The 26858-nt window shown below is 40.8% G+C and overlaps 1 protein-coding gene across 1 annotated transcript in view; it reads right to left on the bottom strand.

Annotated features, from left to right (window-relative positions):
- Positions 1-1386: 1386 nt before the first annotated feature.
- DGKQ (diacylglycerol kinase theta) overlaps positions 1387-26858 on the bottom strand; it is a 100892-nt gene continuing 75420 nt past the window's right edge. Inside the window, exons 16-23 of the mRNA XM_076362166.1 lie at positions 23254-23405; positions 21759-21907; positions 20992-21173; positions 19483-19583; positions 14081-14227; positions 12342-12453; positions 10358-10510; positions 1387-9210 (exon numbers count right to left, since the gene is read on the bottom strand). Of these exons, the coding sequence (XP_076218281.1) occupies positions 9112-9210; positions 10358-10510; positions 12342-12453; positions 14081-14227; positions 19483-19583; positions 20992-21173; positions 21759-21907; positions 23254-23405 (1095 nt within the window). The 3' untranslated portion in view covers positions 1387-9111. The remainder of the gene's footprint in view (positions 9211-10357; positions 10511-12341; positions 12454-14080; positions 14228-19482; positions 19584-20991; positions 21174-21758; positions 21908-23253; positions 23406-26858) is intronic.

The raw sequence follows: 26858 nt of genomic DNA, 5'->3' as shown, positions 1-26858 counted from the left end.
AAAACAAAGTTCATCCAGCTCACTGCATGCTGTTGTCTCACAACGGTGTATCACAAGCCCACCTGCAGCATTTGGAAGGACTTCACCACATTCAGCACCCACAGAGATTTCCCAAGTCCTTCAGGTGCATGTGTTTTACTCACTGGACAGCCTGGCTGGCTCCTGTAATTGCATATTTGAAATAGTTGCTGGGTTGCAATGTGTAAAAGTTGAAAAGAAGTGCAACAATGTGAAGAACAGTATGTTTCAGTGTGCCACAACACTGCTAGGACCTGAAGAAAGAGTAACACTACTTCGCTTTCCCCAGTTAACAGAGAAAGGGCAATTTTTCTTCCATTTTTAAGGCAAGCTAGCAGGCATAAAGCTTGGTTAAATCATGAACACTTCAGGTTTGGGTGTTTTGTGGTTTTTTTTCCCCTCTATAGGAAAGTCAGTATTTTGTTTGCTTCCCCTCTCTTCCCAGAACAGTAGTCCAGATCTGAGTTTTTCTATGTATGTTTTTTTAAATGTGGTTTTAGCTGCTTCAGAGCTTGTTGACTTGCAGCCCAGCAAGGAACAATAAGGTTCACCCCGAGATGCTAGGGCAAAAACAAGCTCTCCCCTGTTCTGCAATCCATTGTTGAACAGAGTGGAGAGAAACAATTGCTCCATGCCAGAGGAAGGGTTACTGCAGCAGCGACATCCTTAGTGGAGGTGTCAAGCTGATGGACCCCATCAGCCATGAAAGGCAGGCCAGGAGCTGATAGGTCTTGACCTCCAGGGAGGGGCGGGCTGTCCACCCGCAGTGAGGCAGAGTTTCCATCGGGGCCTCTGCTCCTGGACAGCCCTTCCTCTTGCCCCAGCTGACTCCCTCCAAGCCAAGGTCCATGGGGTCTGGTCCTTGGGTTGTGCAGCCCAGGTCCACCACTGCTCACCCAAGCCAAGCACAATGGGGCTACGCATGGGGCTGTTCCCACAGCCTGAAAACACCAGGTCATATGTTTCTAGGGCAGTGCAAATAGGGCAAGCAATTGTACAAAACTACCTTGGAAAATCTGGATCATCATTAAAGTAACTCACAAAACAAAAACGCTTAACACACTAGGGTGCTATCACAGAAAGATTTTACCAGTTACAGTAAGTGCTGCCCACAGAAATAAGGGTTCTAGAAGTGCTTGAATGTTGCAGGCCTCAAACTGAGTGTGTAGGCGTCACCTTAGAAACTAAAACCTATGAAGTAACACTGCTACAACACAGTCACCCTCTCATGGAGCATGACCCAATCTCAAACAGCAAGGCTGCAGAATACCTATAAAAGTAGTGCCCAGCTAAAACAAAGTATGTTTGTCTCTGCATAAGTGTATTTCACTGTTTTTAAAGCATGACTATTCCACAAACATCCAGGGTAGAAGAGATGTTGTATTTTTCACAAATTCTAGTTACAGATCTCTGGAACTTGTAAATAATACTTAGAATACAGAATTTCAAATCAGTGCAAAATGTACAATCAAACACGAAACATATTGCAAAATATATACAGAATTGTTCTAAGAACGTAACCCAAGGACAAACAGATGTTTAAATATAAGAGAAAAGTCCATCTTTTATAAATTACTTTTTTTTTAAACCAATTTGTACACTAGGTATGTTATTTGTAGACAAGTTACCACAGCATAGCGACATGTCTCATTTGCAAGGCAGACACTGAAAAACAAGTTACATCATTAAAAGCCTGTTTCTGAGACCAATCCACAAGTAAACGTGTGATAATGCGTTACTGGTTTGAGGCACACAATGTGGAAACAGTTTTCAAGCACTTTAATGCTTATACTTAGGCTTTTTTTTCTGAGAATTATTAGGCAGATGCACAAAGAATAAGCACTAGACAATAACTAAACCGTTCAATGGTCTGCTTACCTTAGCTTGTTGCACCAAGATGATTTATTACCAATGTATGAGAACATTCACAAGAAATGCTAAAAGACATGTTAGAGTATCTTGGTATTAAAATAGCATTCATAAAACTCCTTGAAGTTGGATGATTTAAATAACCAGAGGTGAAAAAAACAGTTATTTAAGCAATAGTTAAGCCATAGTTTGAGAAGAGTTAAGATGTTGTTCATAAGTAGGAGGGACGCTGAAATCTATAACGAATTACCAACTCTGTGATGCTTTGCATTCAAAGCAGAGATGCTCCCTTCCAATAATCAGAACTTGCAGCTTCAAGGTATTGATTGCTACTATCTACACCATTGCTAGTTAAACTATCCCAAGGGTAACTTGCTTTTGGCATGTTCAGAAAGCTGGAGTTATACAGCTATTGCTATGCTACAGATCCCCATAATTTTGCTTTAAAATAGCAGTGAAGGCTTTATAAGCACCTAAAATTACACAATAAATACTCAGTAACTCTTCAAGCACCTCTTGCTACCCAATTTGGCAAGATCAGCAGCACAAAGAAAGGGATGCCATGGTGAGGCAAGCTGTTAACTGTTGGACACAGGCACATGTCGATTTGCGCCTTCCTTCCTTCAGAAAGGAAAAGGACTAACGTGAGGCACACCCTGTGGACAGTGAGAGAGGACTGTAAGAGCCCAACAGTCACCAGATGTGTAACGTTCCTGCAGTCAAGCACAAGGGCGGGCTCTCTGCTCCTTAACCTGCAGTGATCTGTACGGGCGAAAAGTTCTGCCTTCTGCAGCTGATGTTTATATTAGGAGTTGCCGCCAGAAGTGTAATATGGGATACGCACAATATAAATGAAGCCACATCTTCTGAAATCAAGTTGTCTCCTAAATAACACACTTGGGCTGTCCACAGTGACACGTTAAATGGGTGTGTTTCTGGGAGAGCTCAGAGGCATAACTACACCAGTAACAGTGCCCTATTAAAAAATACTTTGCTTTGGGATACATCTTTAATAATCTACACACATTTATTTCAAGACCTCAGACCAACTTTTTCAACAACTCTGATCTGTCTATAAAACATTCTCGTAAATTATCTTCACAAAAAATAAAGTCAATCTTTCGGAAAACATGTTCAATACAACACTTTTATCAGTAGGAATTCTGTCCTATGAGTCCATGGCAGAAAAGTCATAATCTGCATTTAAATCTCTCTGAAGGGACATAACCAGGAATCTAAACCAGAAGGCAACTATTTCATTAATTGTCATAGGAAGCAGAAACAACGCTTCCAAAACACAGAAAGAGTGCACTGTTTCAACCAACATGTATGGGTTTACAATCAATAGTCACTGTCCTGTAAACATTGAAACTGCTGGTCTAACTGCAGGTTAAGATTAGTAATTTGCATTCATTTCACTGCATTCTACACATACAATGGCTATACTGTTAAAAAAAATACATTAAATAGCAAAAGGAACCAAGGCTTTGAGCTGGATCTCTCCTAGAAGCCAAGTGTCAAATCAGTAAATGTTGACATTATAAATAAAACTTTAACATTACTTTTATGCATTACAAAATCAGTCTAATAAACCTAAATCTTAGAATAGCAGCCAATTTGTAATTGTTTAAAAATATATATGAACTTTCAGTCAGTCAGCTATAAATACATACTGCGATGGGAGGAAGATACCATCTCTCATTCCCAAGCAGGCTTTCAAGGAGAACACAGTATTAGAGATGGATGGGGATCAAGGAACGCTGCAGTCAGAGAAAACTCCTAAATGACTGCATTCTACAAACTTGTTTTCATCGTTACCTGAAAGTGCATCTTTGTATCTGTAGAATCATCCCCATATTTACAAAAAAGTACAAACATTGCAATTTTGCCACACCCTAAGACTATCTAACCTTTATTTTCTGTTAAGTGCAAAAAGTGTATGAAGTGATACATGCACTCGTGCATATAAGATCAAAGCCTGAAAATGAGGCAACGCTGTCACCATGAATCCAAGGTAGTTCAGTAGTTGCTGAGTCTTTGCTGCACAGCTATTAAATGGCTGAAGTAGAAGCTGAAGTAGAAACTGATGAACAGTCTAAGCCCACTAGCCAGAGCGGTGTTTTAGAGCAGGATCTCCATTCCCCCGCTCTCCACACACGTTCACCACCACATACTCGTGCCTTTGTTACCAGTTTCAGCATAAAGGCTGGGCCCAAAGGTCAGGAAGACAGCCTAGCAGAAGAGGAAAATGCACAGTTACTATGAAGGTCGTAAGGAAGAGGTATGAGGCGCAGACTGAAAGAATAATCTACTGCCAGGTCTCTCAAGTGCGCAACTCCAACACACCCTCAGTTTCAGTTCTGGAGTATGGACCGGCAGCCATGCAACACAGGGCATACCTGCTCACACAGTCAGTACGTTATGAAATACCTATGCAGCTACATCTGTTGTGTCTTCAACGTAAGTCCCTTTTACGTGTCACAACAGCTCCTCTTACCTTCTCCTCCCACAAAATGTGGCTTCATTTGATAATGACACATTTATATGCCAACAGACTGCTGCAGACTAACGTGCATGCATAAATGCTTAGCGATTCCAAGCAACTGATATTCGAAACAAGTACATTATTTGCTCTTTAAAGAAACACAATCTGTACAATACTTGTAAGGGCGTAACTGTGAAGATTAATGAACAATTGTCTATAACAGTTCATTTAGTTTTGTTCCTTATTTAAGTCTTGCAGTGGACTATGCTACAGCTTCTTCTAGTTTTTAAAATGCTACAATACCCATTGCCATTGATTTTAGACACACAGAGACTTGATTAAAATCTAGAAAGAGCAAGAGGAGCTCAAACTCTACATGTGCAGAGACTGTACTCTAAACACAGCTGTGCTTTCACTATATTGCCATCATGTCTTGCTGGAAAGCACATGTCCATTAGAAGTATGTGCTGGGAACTTCAGTGGGACCAGTAAGAAAGCAAGCTCTGCCTCCTGTCCAAAACTGGTGAGAGAAAGATCCAGAAGTGAGTGCTATCAGAATGTTGTAACACAGCAACAGCTGTACAAGCAGGCACTGTGAAAGGAAATACAGTAAGTCCTATTTTTAAAGGGTGTGTGCATAGGTATGTATACACATCTATGTACACACATATAAAGTTTTTGGCAAAATAACACTGTTTCATTTAAAAATCAATGCAATGAAAACATCAGCAGTTTAAACTACACAAATTGAGTGTAAAAGCCATGGTGGAAAAGCAGCAAATTTTCTGAAGTAGCACCTATATCTCGGGGATGAGCTTTTGAATTTCGGTTCTCCTAATTCAAGACAGAGGTAATGTGTTTACCCATCGAAACAGATTTTAATCAACTGACCACCTTCTCTCATCTACAATAGTGGGGTATTTGAAATGCACCGTGATTTTCAGGACCCTTCTCTCCCCCATGCTGGCAAAGCCTAGTAGGACACTAGTAAAAGGTCAGGAGCATGTGTCTCAGCAGTAGAGATGCTAGCTGTGCTATCTGTGCCTGCCATGGTTTATAGGCAAGGTAAAAAGGCAGGGCAGTGGAGAGAGGATGAAGGAGTGTGCTCAGGATAGCAAGGAGCCTGCATCTCCTCCCTGCCTATAGATTACGGTTCCTGGTCCTGTGTGCCTGATGTTGATTTAACATGTGTCTTGATAGAACAGAGCCTCTTCCCCAACACTTTTGTTACTGCATTATTTAAAGCACTTGGCCATGTGACCACTAGGTTCTCACACAATGTTACTCGAAGACTCGGTGCCAAGAATCATTTATCTGCCCACTATCATGTAAATTATATCGCATTGTTTTGTTCAATGTAAAGGCTAAGTCAAAATGTTTCTGCAAAGAGTTATCTCCTCTCTTCAAGGAAGTCTTACATAGTATGGAAGAAAACACTAGGCCTTCTCAGATACTAAGTGTGACGAAAATGTCAAAAAAAAAAAAATATTCTTGATATACTGGCCTTTACAGTACCTGAAACTGGAACATCTCAATAGAGAGGTTAAATAGCGAGTTTCTCCTTTTAAAAGCTTTACAAGAGCTTTCCTGTCTCAATTACCCAGGAATCTCTTTTGTCTTCAAAACACACTAAGAATAATTTTATGATGCACAGGGACCTTAAATGCCAAGTGTGTTTTTCTTAAGATATGTTTTGTTCCAGTGTGGCACTCATCTGCTCAAGCAACATGTGAGAGTCAGTTTCTGGAAAAAGAGAAAAGGGAAAGAAAAAAGAAAACTCAAAGCCTTCCTGTCCTCCATCAGGATCCCCTCTGGCAGTTGCAAGGAAACACATTCATACTTCTGTGTCGCCTTGCTACCATGACACTACCACAAGACAGGCTCGTACAGTGTTCCAGGGATGGAAAATCCCCATGGAAGGATACGCTACAGTAGGGGGCCCTCCGATTACAATACTGTGGCCTGAGAGTTTAATGTTATTTCAGATAACAGATACTGAGCAACAGGGAGAGACAGCCAGGCCCTTAACGAGCCAAGAACATGAAACACTGTCAGCTGCATACTGCAGGATTATATATGTCTGGAAAAATAGTTAAGACAGGTTTATTTACTTGGGCTGCAGAAGATGGTCAGTACCAGCAAGCTTAAAGCTTACGCATGTTTTCTGTAACAAAAAGTCAAGTTTTCCTCTCCATTACTGAGTCAGCAATTGGAAAGAAGACCATGCATTCTTTCTGCTGCCCTGAGGACACAAAGCAGTTTCTCTGGCTTTCTGGATAATCATAAGCAGCAATCTATTTTGGATTTCCTCTCTAATTTGTGAGCTTCATCCTGAGAGGGCATACCCTGAAATACAACACTTTACCCTTCCTACTTGTAATGCTGGTACCAGGATGCCATAAAAGCTCCAGCTGATCCCTCCTGCCCAGGTTCTGAAGCAGACAACCCTGTGTTTAATGATCAGGAGACAAGGATTTTAGCTCTGTACTATCCACGCTATCTCCCTCATAGCATGAGTCCAGTTTGCATGTTGAATAAAAAGGTAAGTTGCAGTCCACACGGTGGTTCCTGAAGAACATCCCTAAAATTAAATTAACAATTTAAACAATTAATAAGAGGCTTCATTGAAAACAGGAGTCAGTCCTCCAAATGCATCTCTACCAGAACACTAAGAACAGAAGGAATCACTGGACAGGAAGGAGAGGCTGCAGGCAGCTGCCATTTTTGCATGGCTGTTTTGTCTCTGTTTATAGCTTTAGCTGTATCATTCTGTTGCTATAAATGACTGTCTTGCAGCACCCACATTCACAGCCCCATCTGCAACATGATGGGAAAGTAGAAAGCACAGGTAACGATCAGATGTTGCTGAAGCTGGCACAGTGCTTAAGAGTACAGACTGATCAACAAGACCCAGCAAGAACTGCCTCAGCACAGTTTGGCTCCAACACAAAACGGCTTTTGCATATTTCAGAGTTACAGTGAAGTCCCCTGCAGCAGCTGGAGATCTTTTTCTAGACACACTGGCCAGAGGAACACTCCTAAAGCTGCCACTTGAGTGATGAATTCATGCCATCCATAGCTGAATTAGTTACTACCGTGCAATAGAGGACAAGTAAGCCCATTGGCTAGCTAAGTGGGCTCTGGCTAACATGGCTGAAGTAGCTCCAAGCAGCAGATACATACAAGTGGCAAAACCATGCAGGCCCCCTGCACCACAACTGGCTCAGAGGGCCCCTTGTGTATGATGTTGACCTGAAGTGAAAGGTTCAGTCACTGGAGAACCACAGTGAGATGAGACCAGCAGAGATGTGAGTGAAGACCAACACGACTATGGCCATGGACAGCAGATAGATGTAGCGTATGACAGGACCAGCATGTCTGCTCTAGCTCCAGTGCCTAGCAGGAAGCTGTAAAAGTAGTACTGGATCCTCACACCTTCAGCAAATGGGTAAGCACAGAGAGGTGATCTTGGTCTCATAGGAGCTGACAGAGGAACAGCCTCTGAAAAGCATACACTCATCCAAGTGAGAAGAGATGGTCACCATGTCCCTGGGCCCACACCTGATAACAGCCACCAAGGACTTGAGAAGGCTGACCAGATAAGTGAGTTTTCATGATGGCTATCGCACTCCCAGTTATCTGAAGCCTACAGAATGTTACATGCACACTACAGGCTTCAACACCTCCTAAGGCTCCTCAGCGAAGCTATGCTGTACTTCAGTTCAGCTCTAACATAACTGTGCTAATTAAGTTGAACACTAAATGGTATTTCTTTTACCCTAATTAGTGATGATTCTTTTAATCTTTGAGCTTGCTGTTAAATAACAGTCCAACTGTGACAAATTAATGAAAATGAAACAGCACAAGTAAAGACAAGAAGAAAAGTCTGGTGTCAAAGACAATGGTTTCAAGGATAGAAAAAAATCAGTATAATGTAATACTGCCTCAGGTATTCTTGTTCCTTTTTTACATTAGAGTGGTAGCTGCTGAAATTCAAATGCCTTTTAAAACAGGCTTTGGCTGAATAATATAGGAGAAACTAAGCTGCAGTTGAAAATTTGCTCTACAAGCAGTTTCCCCTTCATTCATACTGTCCAAATACTGTTGAAGTAAACTCTCTGAAATATTTTGACTCAACTGTTCTAGTATTTTCTCTCTTCCCAGTGCACGGGGCTCCTTTTATAGAAATCATCTCTCCTTTGTTTTGTATTTTTCTCTTTACGGTAGTACTGTTTCAGCTGTGCTATCTGGACTGATGCAAGGAGTTCTCAGCAGCTCATGTCTTTGCCTTTTTTTGGTTGGGAGGCTACTGCGAGCATTGATTTAAAGGAACACATTTTCATTTATGGAACAGTGCACCAAAGTTTATATATGGAATGATTTTCTTTAAGAAAAAGCTGGGAGGAGGGGAAGAGTCTTTGTGAAGGTAGATGCAGAAATCTCAGCATCTTGGAATCTCTGTTTGGCCTCAGTTTCTATATACACGAAAAACTGGCAAATGGCTTATGGAAAAGCAACCAAAAGTAAACATTTCAGATGAGACAAGTGGCACATAATAGTTACTCGTAACAATGAGGCACTATCTTTGAAAGATAAAGTAGAACCCAGTACTATCAAAATGTAATGAAAGGCACGCTCATAAGCAACCCTCTTCACTAGTTGTCTGCACTTGGTTTTACTGAACCATCTTGGTTATCTACAGTAGCTGTGCTGCATCACTTCTGAGCACAGGTCTCCACTTAGCGTCCTCCTTCAGAGACTGACATGCTATCCACTCTCATCTCTCTCAGGCTTCCAGTTTTTTTCTGTTTCTGCTTGGACTTTTTCAACATATGGACCTAAAATGGAAAGTTTTAAAAGAAAGTGAGTATTAAAATATCTATAGTCACCTATAAGCAGATCTAAGGCAGCTAACTAATAAGCAAGTAAAATGTTGGAACTGCAACAGAAAAACATTTAAATAGACAACTATCTGAAGCACCTATCCTTATAAAGCTATAGGATTAACTGTTTTTTTTACATAAACATATATACACATATATGTATATAGATATATAAGGATATGTATGTGTGTGCATATATATTAATGTACACACATACACATATATAAAGGTAACACTATTAGTCACTAACCTGATAGAAAGACAGAAATATTTCTCACTGGAAGGACAAGTTAGGTTTGTTCTCTCTCTTTCTCTTTTCCCCCCTTTCTCTCAGGAAAAGAACAAAGTTTAACATACTCCAAAACATTTGAGGTATGACCCTCTTTTTCACCCATTTTTCCTCTGCAAGGGCCACTGTCCTGTTAGCCCTGCTGGTAGGGCTACATATTCTCCAAGATTGCCTGTAGCAACAAATTTCTGTGAGTTAAAAAGGCATCCTTAAGGTAGCAGGCAAACGTGTAGACTGGTGTGCAGAGTCAACTACTGCAAAATGTTTATTTCACAATTTCAATGTCAATAGAGAAGTTAAATTCTTAGGTAGCTGATGCTCTTTTCCTTCTACATATAACTTGAGATATCAAGGAAAACCAGACACTGATTACTCCAATGTCTTTTTCTCAGACCCTCCTCCTCCATTATTCAGTCTTCTCCTTTGATGCTCTCTGACAGACCTTCCCTTCTCCAGCACTGCCAGCAGACTGCTTCCTACCTCGCACGCTGCAGTACTACCATGACCCTCATAACTATGATCTGCTTCAGGGCAAGCAACACTGCCTGGAGATCTCAATACAGGGGAAAAAATTAAGTCATCAGGCTGAAGCTCAGGGACTATTTTTTAAACACAGGCCTCATCTGAGCTAGTGGAGAAGGCCCTCAAACCATCCTCTGTAGAAACTGCTATGCATTTATCCAACAGTTACCACATCGTGCCGACTAGCTCCTTTAAAGTTAAGCATCAGAACACAACAGACAAGCAAGAAAATACGAGAATATCCACTGGAGAAACAAAGTCAACTTGCTAAGACAAACCTACAGCTAGTACCTTTGGTCCTGCAGCAGAAATAATAATCTGGCCAGGCGCCTGAATCCAGGGCTCTCCATCAACTTGAACTGGAATTGGCTTTAGGAGTGTTACACGAAAATACGAGCCTTGGGCTATGCGGATTCCTGATCGAAAACCACCTTGGACTTGACCCTGTTAGGAAGTAAAAGCCAGCTTATCAATCACCCCAGTGAACAAGAAGCACAAATAATAGCTGCACTTAAACGGGATGGATAGAATTTTATTCTCACCTGACATTTTAAGTTTCAGGTGAAAGGACTGCTTAGGCAAAATCTGCATAGGATGCCTTTACTGACGCAGCATTAATTATTTAAGTTAGTGCACAAAGAGGAACTCAGATACCCCTGCAGGCTGCTGGAGGCAAAATAACTTACACAGTGAAGTCATTCGTACACTCAAGTTGGCCAAGGAGCATGCACTCACAAAGGTCTTGTTTGCTTTTACTTCCCCTCTCCATAACGTAGTAAACGCATTTTCAAAACCCCTAACTATACACACAGAAACTCGAACGTCTAAAAGCACTTTATCAAACAGGGAGAGAGAGTTTTGCCAAACTCAAATCCATATCCATACATATACTCAACTACATATACATATACTCAACTACAACTAACAGCTGAGTGTTAACTGTAAAAAGTGAAGCAAAGTGAACTCTGCTGCTACACATTCTCTTGGGGAATGCGTACAGACACCAAACATGAGGGTAAAAACCTTAACAGAAGATCACAAAACCAGAGCACAGGTTTGTTAACATTTATATTCCAAAGCAACGGATATACTCCTTGTCGTTTCTAACGTCACAAAAATTTTAAGGATCTGTACCAAACCACTTCTTCTAATGGAATATTTTATATTCGTCTTCCTTAAGAGATCTAAATTACAAAATGGTAAAGTTGGCTAACACCAAAGATCAAGCTGCACAAACAGTTTTAAGCACCCACCTTTCCATTTTTGGTGGTTGTATGGATTAGTTGTCTCTAGTTACCTGACCACATATACTTTTTCAGCAGCAGATTTCTTAAGATAGTGAAAAAAATACGAAGAAAAGACAAAAATAACCCGCCATCCCACAGGACTGCGTTGCTAATAGCAGGCCATTGTAAAAATACATAATACATGGAAGAATTAAAGTTGCACAAATTGAGTCATAATATTCTTTTCAGAACTGGCATACCATCTGCTTCACATAGCATTCGGATCAAGAGCAGCTAGCATCAGATTCTCAGAGACAGGTGTTGGAAAGCCTGAGGCGGATAATTATAAAGCCACCTGTCTAGAAGGAATCTCTGCCCTGATTGTCGTGAGATACAACAAGATTTTTCGCAAATACACTATCTAAGTGAAGAGTGGGTGTTTTCGTAATATTAAAATAAAATCTTGTTTTCATCCCAGGAACTGTTTGGTTTTGACACCATGATACCTCTTATGAGAAAGCTACTGCATTCCATAATACCTATGCGTATATATATTTATTTGCATTTCATATATATGTATACATATATGTTTCTGGCCTTGGTTCAAAGCCTACTTAAGTCATGAAGCATCTCCCCATGCACTTTTAACAAGTTCTTCACACTTCTATCACTACTACTTATCCAACCACAGGCTTCTTCAGTTTCCAATCCATCTGTTATAGTCTGGCACCTAAATAAGGATGTTCAGGGCAGGCCAATAAACAGGCAATGAGAGGACACTGCAGTCCATGAACAGGCATACCAGCTGCAGCTAAACTCCTGACATCTGAACACTTTGTTCACAGACAGCCGACGCTGCCCATGAATTCTGTTTATGGTCTATAACCATTTCTGCATGATGCAACAAGTACCTGAATAAACGATGGTATAACCTTAACATAGATGCATACTTTTTAGGATTACGCACTTGCAATGCACTGTTTGTTACAAAAATAAGCCAGTCTGAGAAAATGCATGTTTCCTCTGATATTACTGGGATGCCAACTTACCATGTGAACGACGCCAGTCACACCAACAACTTCCAGCAGGCCGTCATCGATGCGTGGTTTCTCAAAGCGGTTATCACTCTCAGACCCCCAGAGATCGGCTCCAGATCCCCAGCTGTGTAGAGAGCACGCCACAGTGACCACCTGCGGACCTACCATCTGCCACAGAGCACCCTGCCCGGTACGCTGCTGGGGGTGGCTGGTTCACCAGACTTCAAAAGCTACTCTGCTCCCCACCAGCTGGAGGAGACAACACAGCCTTCCTGCACTGTAAAAGCAGGAAGTGCTTTCCTAAAATTTGGAAGACTTCTGAACAGATCTTTTAGGGGTGAAAGAAGGAGTTAAATAAGTAGTTTCCATTTGAAAGAAAAAGAGTAGATAAGAAGAAAGTAACTCCAAAGAGTTTTAGTTTGCTGGGAAATACAGGTTACAGCTACACTAACCCTTAACTTCCAAGACTTTAGAACTTAACATAGATCTTACTGGTCTTGACAATATTCACAGAAGCTACTGAAGAGAAACTGAAGCTAAAACAAGTACCAAGTTTTTATTCTTGTACTTGGCCGAACTCACTTGTAGTTAAGCAGGTATTCCTACACTTCAATGCTCTGAAATGCTTCTGACAATTTAACACCGTGTTGCTTTTTGTGCAGTATTGACCCTCCTTACTCAAATCACCTGCTTATTGTTTTAGTGCATTGACTGCTCAGTACTGATCATGATCTTTTCTTCTCCACAGTTCTCATGTGCAACATATACTTGTGTGTATGTGCATGTGTGCATACATGTGTGTACGTGTAAATATATATATATTTGAATAAAAAGTTGAAACATTTTCAGACTAAAATGGAAAGAAATACAGGTAGTCTGAGATAAGAGTGTACTTGAAAAAAATAGTATGGCAGCATTAGTTACCTGCTGGTTTTGTGCAAACAAAAAACCTGTCTCTACCAACAGCACATCTAAGGAAGCCACATTTCCTGCAGATTTGCCTTCCTTTCTTCCACAGCAGTAACTCTAGCTCCATGCAGGTGTCAGGGCAGCCCCCACAACCCCACGAAAGGTACCTGAACTGTGGGTTTTCCACAGCTACCCGGGCAGCATCACCAACTCCACATATACTGGCCAGGTATGTGACCTGGACAGTGTTTGACAGTTGAATCCTGGCTGGCCTTCACTGCAGGAACTGCTTAGTCACCTAGTCTCTAGCATGCCAGAAAGTGTGTGCAAGTTGATTATCTTTGATCCTTCTATAAGTCATGGTGAAATCCGCTGGACTGTTCAAACAGTTTGGGGGAGGGGGAAAATGGTAGTGGACAGAAGCCACAGGCCTACAACCACGCCTAAACCGTCATATTTTACTAGAAAACTGCTCCAAAAGTCTGAAGACCTTTGGTGAGGAAATCATTCCAAATTACTATTAGGACACAGAAGAAATAGCAAATGTACAGGGGTTTGCACTAGGAAAACAAGATAGTACCACCTTTATGTGGAGTGAGATTGTGAGTTTCAAAGGATCAAAAAACCAATGTCAAAATGGTATTAAGAGTTAGCTCCTTAGGCACAGTTGCAAAGCCAGCAAGTCAGGCAATAATCAAAAATACCCAGTAACAACCATCTATTAATCTAGACCATTTGACATTTTATCTAACCATTTGACATTTCATGCTCAAATACCAAACAGCATTTCCACACACACAGCCAGACGTGCACCCACACAGGATCCTTCCTCTCCCTTTTACCTGGGTATATTAATAAAAATGAGTCCTTCTATACTTGGTAACTCCACCTCGTGCTGGTCCACCTGAAGCTTTATGTCTTTATGAAGATTCCTGGTATGACTTATCTTCTGCAGCCCAACTTTCACGTAAACTCCTTTGTTGTGAAACCTAGGAGCAGACAAGCATCCTGTAACTAAAAGGTAAGGCCCAGCATAGCACTTTTTCTCGTACATACACCAGTACTGTCCTCTAGCAGGTAATTTTACAGAGTTTTTCAATTAAAACCCTCTCCAAATTCTTCTAGCTTTACTGCAGAAACAAAGCATAAGCCACAAACTGCTACTTTACATACCTTTTACTTCAGGGATGATTTGTGCTGTCGAGGCATGTGGAGATTTGTGAAATTTTATTACAGAAAAATCATCCCTTCTTAAAGCGTTGCCTGAATGCAATGTTTCTTTGAAATGTAAACTTCTGGGCTGGAAAATTGTATTTTTAACTAAGACCTAGAGGTCTTCATGAAACATTTTAAAATGTTTTCTCATGCAATGCTAGAATAATTAAGGCACAAAAACCTTTGTGAGTCTTTGCTTTACATATCACTAATTCATTTGAAATATACTCAGCTGTAGAAACTTAGAACATGCTTAGTAATGTTAACCTGTGACAGAGCTCCAACATCTCTAATTTTAGAGTAAAAAAAGATGAGGAAGATTTTATGGCATCCCTAGAAATGTCAAAATATTTTAAGAATAACATAAACAAATGGTAGTTAAACACACACAGTATTTTCTTCTATAATGGAAACTTTTGGATACATGTCCTTCAGGGCAACCTTAAAATAAAAAGCATAAATTTCCATTATTTGACCCTACTAGCACATAGTTGTCACTGGAATCCAACTCTGCAAAATCTCTCTAGCATTATGTCTAAATGCTGTAGACATTCAAGTGGGGAAGACAGTTTAGCATGTGGGTTATCGTCAACTCTTCAGACAGAGACTGTTCAGTTTTTTAAATTATTACATTGGGAATTATTAGTCCTACATGCTAACAGTTTTAAACAGCACTGAATTAAAGGTACCTGATGTAACACCATTTAACATATGCTTAACATATGCTTCTACTCCAGACAAGAGAATAAGATGCATCTATGCTAAGAGAGGTTTTTGTCTAATTTGGATACAACTGAAAAATAACAGAATATCGGTAGGAAACAATACTTTAAATATCCCCAAGAAATATTAATTTTTGTTGCATGAAGAAGGAAGCCTGCAGAACCTGAAAGAATACGCCACAGAACTGCAGACACAGTCCTGAATTACATGACTTCTAAGAAACACTTATGGAGCACTGAGGTCCATAGGATCCAGAGACACTGGATACAGCACCCCATGACGTACAACAAAGGGTAAATCTGTCAGAGATTACATCCTATCACTCCATTCTTGCATACATATTCCATTCCATTTATGTATCTTATTAGGACATGGAGACCAAATAAGAATGAACAAACTGATTTCTGTAACATTACCATGCCAACTCCTACCCAATGGTTTTGAAGGTGACTGAAAGATTTTCTGATTAAAGTGGCCAGCCAAGCTTGGAAGGGTGATCTTTGCACATCCACCGCTAGAGAGAATCACCACCCTTCACTGCACATCTACATGTGGGACATGATTTGGGGAGAAAGTGCCAGTGGAAGTTGTCAGTCTACTGCTAGCAGTAGCCAATAACATACTAGCTTGCCCACTTGGGTAGAAAGAGTAAGCATCTCCTACAGCAAACCCTTGGTTAGACACATTTTGCAGACAGTAGTTTCACCACAGTTGATCAGCAAGGCAGGAAGGAGGAAGTTGTCCTTGGAGCAGTCTCCAACACCTTATTTGTGCTGAAGGGTCTCACCTAATACAAACCTTGATTTCCACGTTGCAGTCACTGCTGTAAATGACACTGATGGGGATGAGAGAGGAGGGCAGGGCATTACATGCAGCTCATCCATCCCCATGGTGCCAGTGAGTCCTTGCATCAGCTTGGCTGCAACACCTGCATCATTATGTCAGCCCAGAACTATTTCGAAGGCTCTCTAGAGTACAGATATGGAAGTAATATCCCACTGCTCAGATGAGTTTGGGGATTTGACCCACCCAGCTCAGGAATCACCCTTTAGTTTGTTTTTCTACAAAAGATGCACTACAAGTATAGCCAACATTCACATACTACCTGATGCCCCACTGGCTACAGCCATAAAGCTACATACAGCCTTCCTGAGGGACATTCAGAAGGTTGGACTGATTCTTCAGTTTAGCTAATTGAATGTCTCAGAATAGATAAAGTTAAAAGGTGATCCTATATAGGACCAGTTTCATGGATTATGAAAGTAAACAAGTGGTTTTTAAGTATTGCAATCCTTTATTTATCCTTGATAGAGCAAATTGAGAAACACCCTTTACTCTTAAAAGTCCCATGGACAAGTCTCCATAGCCTCAGGGAGACACCACAGCATCAACTTACACTGTTAGTTTAATCATCTCTGTGGTTGTTGCCCAAGCAGCAAGCACCTCTGGTAGCCAGAGGAAGCAAGACCATCAGTAACTGCTTTCCAAGCTTTCATGAAAACAAAATAAAGAAGCCAGTCCTCAAGAGTCACAAAGAAACGAAGTGAGCTGATGCAGAAAGCCAGACTTTTCAGAGCTCTTGCCAACTGTTGGACACCCAGAAGGGTAGGTTTGGGGAACTCTTTTTTAAAGGTGATGGATAACAAATCTGTGTGCCAGGCCTTTCTAAATGAACTGCAGTTTCCCATGAACACTAATAAACAGCCAGGTAACATCTCTCAGAAGCAAACCTCTCAGAACTGCAGCACACAGCACGGAAAGTTATCAAGCAAAACAAAATGACCGCCTTTTATCTAGTCCTGCAATTCAACAAGCCCACCACTGGGTGGGAAACCACCACTGCAAAAGCTAAGAGCGCTGACCAAGAATTAGCATCTGCTTGAGTGCTTTCATTAGGCTGATCTTACTGACTGGGAAAGAACTTTACCAGGTTCACATACAGAGGACCCACGATGGAAAAAAAATGAGTTAAGACAGTAGCCATTGTAGAATTTTAAAACCCACAACTGACAAATCAAACAACCAATAATTTCAAACCTTCCCCCTACCGAGAGAGAACAGTTCTGTATCTTTGTAAAACAATTCTAAACCCGCATTAAATCACGCAGAATATTCTCTCTGCCTAACCTTACATCCAGGAGACTGCCTGCCACAGCAGTCTCCTGCCAATTTTGGATGGCACAAACAAGATGTGCTCTCTTCTGTAATAGGCAACCCTAAAGACTGCTCCAGGATCCCATGGGAATGGGGGAATGAAGGCAGATGCCCTGATCCTTAAGTTTTATATTGTGAAAAAACCTCACATAACTTGGGACTCAACAACATATAAACCATCATTGCCACAACATACACTATTTCTACTGCCCTGCAACGCAAGTTCAGCACTAAATTCCCTGCAGGGAAGTCATCACTGTACTGTGAGCTGCTAGCCAAAGGTAAGGAGTCCTGAGCATGTGAAGAGACTCTACAGTGTGAGGCCAGAGAGCACACAGCTTTCAGGACATTTACCAGCTTAAGGTCTTGATTCAGAAGAGCACTCAAGCCCATTTTTCTTCCAAGGACTACCTGCAATTTTTGTTGCCACAATCTGAAACCTCCTGTTCTGCACTCAAGAGAAGCCAGTTCATGTGCCAGCAGCTGTTGCATCTGACATTAAGTAGCCACCCTTCTTAGTTAATTTACTGAAAATAATTTTAAAAAAATGCTAAATCTTGCTGGCAAAAGCATGCACTTGCATATCCTGGGAAAGGGTAAAGTCAGCAATTTTAACAATCATCATCACAAGTAGTGAAAGGCAACAACCATGTGTCAGCACTGTTAGTCTGCACAAGCTGTTTGTCTCCTGCAAAACCGTACCTCAGTATCAATTCATTATTTCATGTTTCTTTTCCAGATCTTGCATCACAGAAATATATAGCCGTTCAGATTTACAAAAAAAAAAAAAAAAAAAATCATCTTTTCTTTCCCACACACCCCTCAAGACACCTTGCTTGCATGGTGTCCAAATACGCATGTAAAAGGTCTGCAAGAATGGTACCAAGTCATTGCCCACTGCAGGTGCTGCACACTGTGAACTGCCTGAGATAAAGATTCAAGGGATGAAAGACACACAGGGCAATAAAAGTCAAAGTATAACCCTTAAATACAGTGGCAATAAGAAAAGGACACATCTTTTAAAGTGCTGCAGCTTTGCAAAGTCAGAGTAGTATATTTTAAAGGAAGAATGAATATAACTCTTACATTATATTAATTGCACAAGTAAATCTAGAACAGTTTTATACATGAGAACAGGCACCGCTATACACAAACTTATTGCCCGATTTTACTACCTATGATGTTTTTAACCCAGTGGATTGAAAATGCAAACCAGTGCCTAATAGTAACTTATGTACCACAAACAATATCCTGTATTATTCCATTCTTAAGAGCAATGAGCAATGAGCATGAGCATGAGCAACGCCTGTAATGATAGACAGAACACTGCAAGATAGGTGGGATTACACATCATTATACTCATAACCGGTCAGAGAATATTTTTAATAGTTAGGATTTGAATACTGCATAGTTGTAACTAGCTGTAACTCTCTCTGGTAACCGAAAGACAATTTAGAGGACTTTTACTCACAAACATAGGAGAAAGCAGACAAAAACAGTTTCTACAAGGAATTACTGACTAATTACACCAATGTGATTTCCTTTTCTCATCAATTTCAGTGATTATGGGAAGAAGAAAGAGTACTATCTTGATTGACCTGCATGCCAGAAAGGAGGAAGGTCTCTCTCTACACCTTTTTAATCACCCAGTCTCACCTGAGACAGAGATATCTTTTTTTATCCTTATTACCAGCACACAGGTGCTACCACAGCACTAAGCAAGGGTGGGAAAGGTACAAGGAAGTTCTGAACAGTGTGTTTATTGCTCACATAGCAGCACTGCCCTCCCTCCTGCTAAAGACTTCGAATAAGAGATATTTCCACTACCTCAAAATTTCACTGAACTCAACATTGCAGTTACTGGCAAATAAGTATACTGAATATTAATGACAGGGCTTCCAAAAGCTGCTTTGATGCTCTCTCTTGGTAAAGGGATAAAAAAGAAAAAAAAAACCAAAAAAACAAACCATACAAAACCCTTGAATTCTGAGTCTACGAGTTCCTGGCTAACTTAATTCCTCCCTGTGCCAGCTGTACCTCAAGCAATATTGTTTGTGGATACCTGTAGCATTTCAGGATTATCAACCACAGTGTAAGTTGGAAGTCATGCAATACCACGGTTTGCCCTTCACCCCCATTTCCCCAGGATTACCTGCTATTAAATTTCCCTGGTTCTTCTTCTCTAGCATGATGAAAATCCAAGCTCAACTCTGCATCAATGCCAAGACCACAGTAATTGTTCATCTGTACAATCTGACAAAAAAAATCGTATTATTTTCTCCTTATGTTTACAAATGAAGAGGTTCCAAAGTTTTTCAACAAAAGCAAACTTTGCAGATGATCCTTCCAAGTCACTTGCATCTTGACAGATTCTGGAAAACATTTTCCAGAAACACTGCACTAAAAATAAAGCTGTATGGACAACTGTTGACATGTATAGTCATTATTTCCAAAGTATCAGAAACTTCAAAATTTAATCTTAATTGCAAGTAACAAGCACAATAAGGCAGAAATAAAACCAACCCAACTTCTCAAAGCAATTCTATGCAATAACTACACAAGTTGCTGAACTACTATTTTTGGCATCAGCCAAACACCGTTGGGAAGACACTCCTTACTTTGGAAGGTGACCAGCTTACGCCAGATGAGTGAAGAATTTGACTTCACCTACTCAGCTGCATTTTAAATAGCTCCCTACATGCCAATCTCAAGTTTCTACAGATTTCAACCATTTCTGCAATTAATTCTTCCTTTGCATGCCAGTTCATTCCATAGCTTTTCTATCCTAGTCCTTGACTCTCCCATACTTCACCTTTAAAAAGCAGAGTAGGCAATCAGGGCAAATCAACCCCTGTCTCCATCAAGTGGAAAATAGCTGGAACCTGAGCAACCTGAATCCTCCAATTGACACATAATGCCTAGGATTTTCCAGCAACTGGACTAAAATCTTAGACAATTGCTACCATTATTACAATTTCCTACTTTCTTTTTGCCACCTCCTTGTCCAATTTCTTTGTTTTGTCTGAAGATAAACAACCAGGATTCACACAAAGCTCTGAAGTCACCATCTACAACCAACCTTTTTATTTTCCTAAACAGAAACAAGTAATACGAACCAAGGGACAGGGACTTTCATTCCAAAAAAATAATAAAACAGATGCCACATATACAGACCTGCAGCGGCAGTAAGATGACAGAAGGATTTGCTTCCTGTATATGCTAGCAACTCATAGTCATTTTTTAAACTGTTAAAGGAAAGATGAGAGTACTTTTTTTGGAGGGGGGTTGGTTTTTGGTCAGTTTCACTAGTGTTCTAGAAAATGTTTGGCATTCCTTCAAAAAGCTTTTCTTATTTGAGAAATAAATTTCTTTCCAGCTGAAGCAAATAGGTATGCCATTGTCACTTGAATCTTTTCATTAATCCTCTATCAGATACTTTTTGCCAAACAGCTACGAAGTTTGTTCTGCAGCCAACCAGTCCTACCAAAACTGAAGCACTAGATCCAGACATATGCTGTGTTCACTAAGGAATAGTTCAGTAAGGCCCAAGCTCAAAGATAGTAAGGAATAAAAGATGAAACTACGTTAATATTTATATTCTTTGTGATTTTCGCTAGAGCAACAGTTCCTAAGAATCAAACCCAAACAGTGCTCAGCTCACCTTTGGAGGCTCAGGTTCTGCAACACCATTCTCTGCGCCTTCAGCTGGCTCTTCTGCATCCAAAAGGATCGTCCAGCGATCCATAAGAACATCATCTGCCTCATCCACGGAAACCAAAATCGAGTAGGGGTCCTCCCCACTGTAGCCAGCTCCCCAGCGCAAGACCCTTCCTAAGTCATTACCTGGGCAACAATGAAGAACCCCAAAATATGACAGCATTTCATAAGTTAGCTAAAAGTGCATCAGCCCTGTTCTACAAATCAAATTGCATCAAGGTGCTCCAAACAAGTCACAGAAGCAGCTAGATTGGACTGAAAAGTTAACAAGCAGAAAAAAATATTTTGTTGTTGTGGTTGCACGTGTGCTTAGTATCACATACAGACACACTGTCTTACCTGAAATGTTTTCACAAAAAGTGGTAGAAAAACCTGTTATGGAGTTGAGAAATCAGGGAGCAGCTGAGTTCACTGGTTTACGGCAAGGGCTGAAGCACCTGTGGTTGTCCAGGGGAGAATATTTTGCCTTCTCCAACTCCTGCCCACTCAGACACACACATGCCAACACCCCTGCTGCTCATTTTTCCTTCAGAAAGTATGACTGACATTTCCTTGAAAACCTGGTATTGCATTTGCTCTCTAACACTGGCCAGAACTGAGAGTCATGGCATCTCTACTGCAAAAGTGAGTTGTTTGTCAGATGGATAAATAAAGATAAACCTTCTGGAGGACATCTGCCATCAGAAGAACAGTGCTTACTGTGATTCTCACCTGTTCCTAAAGGTAAGATGGCAACCGAGGGCTCTGAGCACACCAGCTTGTGCCTGATCTCCTCCAGTGCACCAAGGACCCAACCGACGGTGCCGTCCCCTCCGCACACCAGAACTCGGAAGGAGGGGACTTTAGAGAATGTGTGAAACCTCCGTTGAGAAACAAAGCAAAGGGGAAAAGAAATGTTACAATGTAGTACAGGAAAAGCAAACCCTCTTAATATGCTATTTAAGAGAACACATTATTATTGGATTCCCCCCTCCTTTACCATCAGTTTCAGGATCAACTTTAACAAAGTGAATGGAAAAATAGGAACTTTTAGACAAAGCTGTTTAAAAAGAGTGAAAACCACATTCTTCTAAGATTCTCCACAGCTAGAGTTAAATTGTTAATCACGTCTTTTTTCACTAAAGACACAGAGATCTAACTATTCATAATTTCAGTATGAACATCTGTAACTTTCTAAATCCTAGTGGAGATGTTGATTAGTGGTGGTTTTGGGGTTTTTGTACTTAGTCATAGGACTCATAGTACATTTTCTTCTTCATAGTACTATTTTCCTGGTCGCTCTTACCTTCTGTGGCTTTTCATCCTACATACTGAGATATCCTGCAAAGGAATTTTTATTTCCCATTGCACAAGAAGCAATGAACAAGTGGAAGCATTTTGCCACAAAGCTACAGAAGGATTCCATGGGCAAAACAAAATGAACAAATTACTGAAGTTGCAGCTTGAACTGCATTAGAAAGACAACAGAATTATACAGTTCTGACAAAAAACTTTGTGCAGCTTGTTCTTCTTGCCTCCTGCATAAGCTGCGTTTCTCCCATGAAAGCTTTTGTTCTGAAGAGCTTGTCATGACAGTTTGTTAAAGCAGCGCTGAAGGAATGAGGCTACTCTGAGTAAGCTACAATCATCACTTTCAGTTTTATGAAGCTGGTAACCAAGTGGTGTTGATTAAATCAAGTAATTGGTTCCTGTCTCCCTACAAGCACATTATGTTCTGTTCCTTGTATTTAGAAATGTTGCAGCTGTGATCAGGCAGGCCCTGTTAATTCCACAATTGTGGCTAAGTTTCAAGAGTCAAGATAGAAAAATTATACTTTCCTGTTAGTTCCCCTGAAACATCAGAGGAAATAAAAGCAAAAACAAGCCCTCATCGGGCAATGTGACATTTCTCTTTCCATCCCCATTCGATTATAAAATCTTTTTACTTTTAATAATTATTAAATCCGTGTTATTGTAAAGTGCATATGACTTTCCCAGGACTGGACTCTATTAGACTTGACACATCAAGAACTACTCTATTCTCTTTTCTTTAGAGAACCTCAAAGTTTAAATCTGTTTTCACAGTCAGAAGGAGCGATCCACTGCTCTGGTCTTCAGGCACAGAACAGAAGTAATTTATATCTTCGTAACAACTGAATCTGATCCATCCTTTCAAAAAATAACAAAACAACATAAATAAAAAAATTTAAAAAATACGATCACTTACCCAGGCAGCGGGCCACCATTGGTAAGTTCAAAGACCTGATGTGGGTTTAGCAGCTTTCTAAAACTGTACAGCAGATCCCGGCCTTTTAGACCACCACTTTTTGGATTCACAAACACAAGCAGCGGGCAGCAGTTCTGTGGTATCTTGGAAGCCTGAAAGAAGACAAGAAAAAGGATTAGCCAAAACCATGACTAGGCAGGAAAATTACTACTGCATCTCAGAAGTATTTCCTGATGCTTCCTTGATGCTTAGTAAAAAAATCCAGATTCGATAAATAAAAAGATTCAATGTCCAGACAATGGACAGGTTAGCTGCTGATCTTGTTTTTCTGGGAACTGAAGTTTCCTTAACCTGCTCCAACTACGCAGTTGAGCCTAATGTTAAAAACAAAGGCACTGTAAGTAGTCCTTCCTACACAACTTCAGTAAACAGTCTATGCCAAAGAATAGTGTGAGGGATAAGCTACCTTCCAGAGTCATGTACAATTCAAACACTTTCCTTGCAAAGAGAGAACTTCTCCCAAAAACAACTGAAACATTTGTCTTAAGTTTTGTGGTCATCTTAGAATACATGTTAATTTACAAGGACAAAACATTTCAAAACAAGGGTGTTCAGGGCAGACACTGGCATACCCCTTCCCATGAAATAAGAGGCTGAAAGCTTCTTTTAAAAATATGTATTTAGAATTTTTAATCAGGAGGATTTGGTGCCAGTATCTTACGATTCTCACACCTCTACTGAAGCTGCTGCTAAAAGGGCTCTCAAAGCACGGCTGTGCTGCAGGGGAGCCTGGTACCCATCCAGAAACCACTCCAAAGGAAGCCACTGCACATGGCAGAGGAGGGATTTCCTGGAGTACTCCATAAACTGCGCGGGTACCTGCAGCCTCACCAGAGGTCAAAACTTCCAGCCACCAGAAGCACCCCCTCAGGACTGGTTTTCAGCCAGCCAGCCCATAAATCATTGCATAAAATGATTTGTAAATGGTTCTAGAAAGATCAGAAAACGCCAGCACACCTTTCATCCGTCCTGCCACAGGGCTGTGGGGCAGGTACGCGCCACAAAAGTCCATCGGGCATTTCAACAAGCACGCTTCAAAACAGAAATGTTTGCCACAGTCCCTAAGTTGTGGTAATTTGTATTTACAAATTGGACAGCATTCAGGGAACAGCAATTTGTCATGCAGCTGACAGGATGGATTCAGGGAACAGAACAACAGTGCTAAATATAAGTCAATTGAGACAAGAATGATTCAGGGGGCGGTGAGGCAGCAGCATGACCACAGTGTGCAAACATGTGGAGAGATACCAACAGCTACAGAGGGGAGGAGACAGCACCCGGAGAGCCTGTCAGCTGCTGTCTTTGAGCGACCACCAGAGAGCGTGAACTAAGGTGAAGAATGGAGAAATCAGGACAAATTAATGAGTAACTTTGTGGGGAAGCAAACTGGAGCTTGATGTTGAGATACCCCAGACCATTGTCTACCTGTGAGCCGATTTGGACGCTTAAAAACAAACAGTTGTTTGGGGTTTCCCAGTATTTGAGAGATTTCCTCAATTTTTGCTTTCCTAAAAGAGCTGGGTGCTAATCCTCTGCAAGTCACATCCTGCCAGATGTGTCAAGATACCTGCAAACACATAAAAATCCTTCTCCTCTGTGTCAGTGCCTGAATGAGAATGTCCTCTGCCATCCAGCGTGACTCGCAGACACAAACAGAAAACACCAGGAAGAGGAACACTAAGCAAGTGAGAAGGTTGGTGGAGCAGGCACACGCTTCTCCTCTTGCCCCTTCCTTCTTCATCCTTTAGATTCTACCAGAGACATTCAATTTGAAAATAAGTATGTTTTCTCAAAAAAAAAAAAAAAGCCAAAAAAGGGCTATTTTGGCTGACAAAGAGCCAGAACAGCCCCAAAATTTTGTTTTACTGGGAAGGTTTCACTGCTGGCAAAACAACTAGGTTGGAGAGACAGGCTGCAAAGCTGTCCACACAGCTTCCTCCAGAGGAACCACCTTCATGCTATACTGTGATGACTGCTAGGTCAAAATACCTCTCCTCCATACTCAGGCTTTATTGGAAAAGGGGAAGCGATTATTCAAAGCGTGCCCAACACACAACAAGGGTAATATCTTTACTTCTGTTAAGCACATGGAAAGGATATTTGTAGCCAGCAAAGGAAGCCTAAGGAAAACAATGCATGCCACTGTCACAAAAAGGAAGGACTTCTTGAGTTGTAAGGTCAACAGCTCAAGCACCCACACATCCCAACGAGAGAATTGGATTTCCTCCCCTTGAGCCATCACAGGCATTAATAAAAATAGTAAGCAGAGCTCTGGCTTTTCCAGAATTGAAGCCCTTCTTATTACTCCATCAGTTCCTGCACCATCATCTGCCATATCCCATTATGAATGGTCCTTTAAAAATCCCACAAGCAACGAAAGGCAAAGCAGCTCTGAAAGGAAACGTCACGTCCCATGGGGTAACAGGGCAAACTGTTCCCTTCCTGCACTCCTTGTTCCAGCTTCTACTCTGCCCAACCTTCCCACCTGACCACTTCCCATTTCTTCCTCTTTAAAGCTTTTTCACTACTTAAATTTCATCTCCAGTCATTTCAACTTTCTGAACAATACAGGCTATCTGAAACCTCAGACTTGGTCCAATGCCTGGAAACTTGTAGGGTTTAAAAAAAGGTGGGTAAGGGGATAATAGAAAAAAAATATTCAGTTCTGCAGCTCAAAGTAAACAAGAACTTTTTCAAAAAAGACTGAGAGAGAGAAAACCAGCCCAACATTCAAGTCAAACAAATACCTTACTTGAATGTGGACAAGAACATTTGATTACCTTCTCTTCTTCAGGAAATCAGTTTCTAAAAATACTGGGTTTGGACATTTGGAAGTGACATATTGAACACATGTTTTATATTACTTGCCTTTACAGGCAAGTTCTAACACACTGGGTTTAAAACCAAGTAACTAAAATAATTCACAAGGAACTTCAGGGAATCGCAATGATTTTTGAGACGTGATAAGCTCCAAGGCATTCAAAAGCACAGCTGTGTTTTGGAAAGTCATCTGAGATCTTACTCAAGTAAATATATATTGTGGCAAATACATATTTACAGTTTCTACGAAACTGCCATCTAAATTTCCTAATTGTCAAGTGTCAATATTGTACCAAAAAAAAAAAAAAGGTGAAACATTTACCCTGAATGCTACTAAGACTCACAAGCAGCTGCGCAGAACGCCTGGAGCTAACAAAATACCTGTATGTACTGTAAACTGAGCAGTCCTACCACTCAAAACCATCTTTGTTCAAGTATCTTCTAATGTAAATCCCTAACTGTACCTATTTAGGACTAAACACACCTATGTAGAATAAACAGAAGTATTCTAGAAAGTGCTTAGCCTTACAGTTAACTTGCTTCCCATCATCACTCTTCATTAAACTTATAGGGTAAGAAACACTGCTAAATCCCTAGATAAAGTCCTGCTTCTAAGAAAACAATTATTTTTCAGTAGGGGTTAAAAACTCTATGACAGTTTGTACAGCAAAGCAGGGCTGCTGTATTGCTTTCTGAAAAGTACATGCTCCATTATGATTACAGCC

This window comes from Aptenodytes patagonicus, chromosome Z (genome assembly GCF_965638725.1).
Source record: "Aptenodytes patagonicus chromosome Z, bAptPat1.pri.cur, whole genome shotgun sequence".
Taxonomy (NCBI): domain Eukaryota; kingdom Metazoa; phylum Chordata; class Aves; order Sphenisciformes; family Spheniscidae; genus Aptenodytes; species Aptenodytes patagonicus.
The sequence above is the reverse complement of the archived record's forward strand: the minus strand, read 5'-3'. Positions and strand labels throughout refer to the sequence as shown.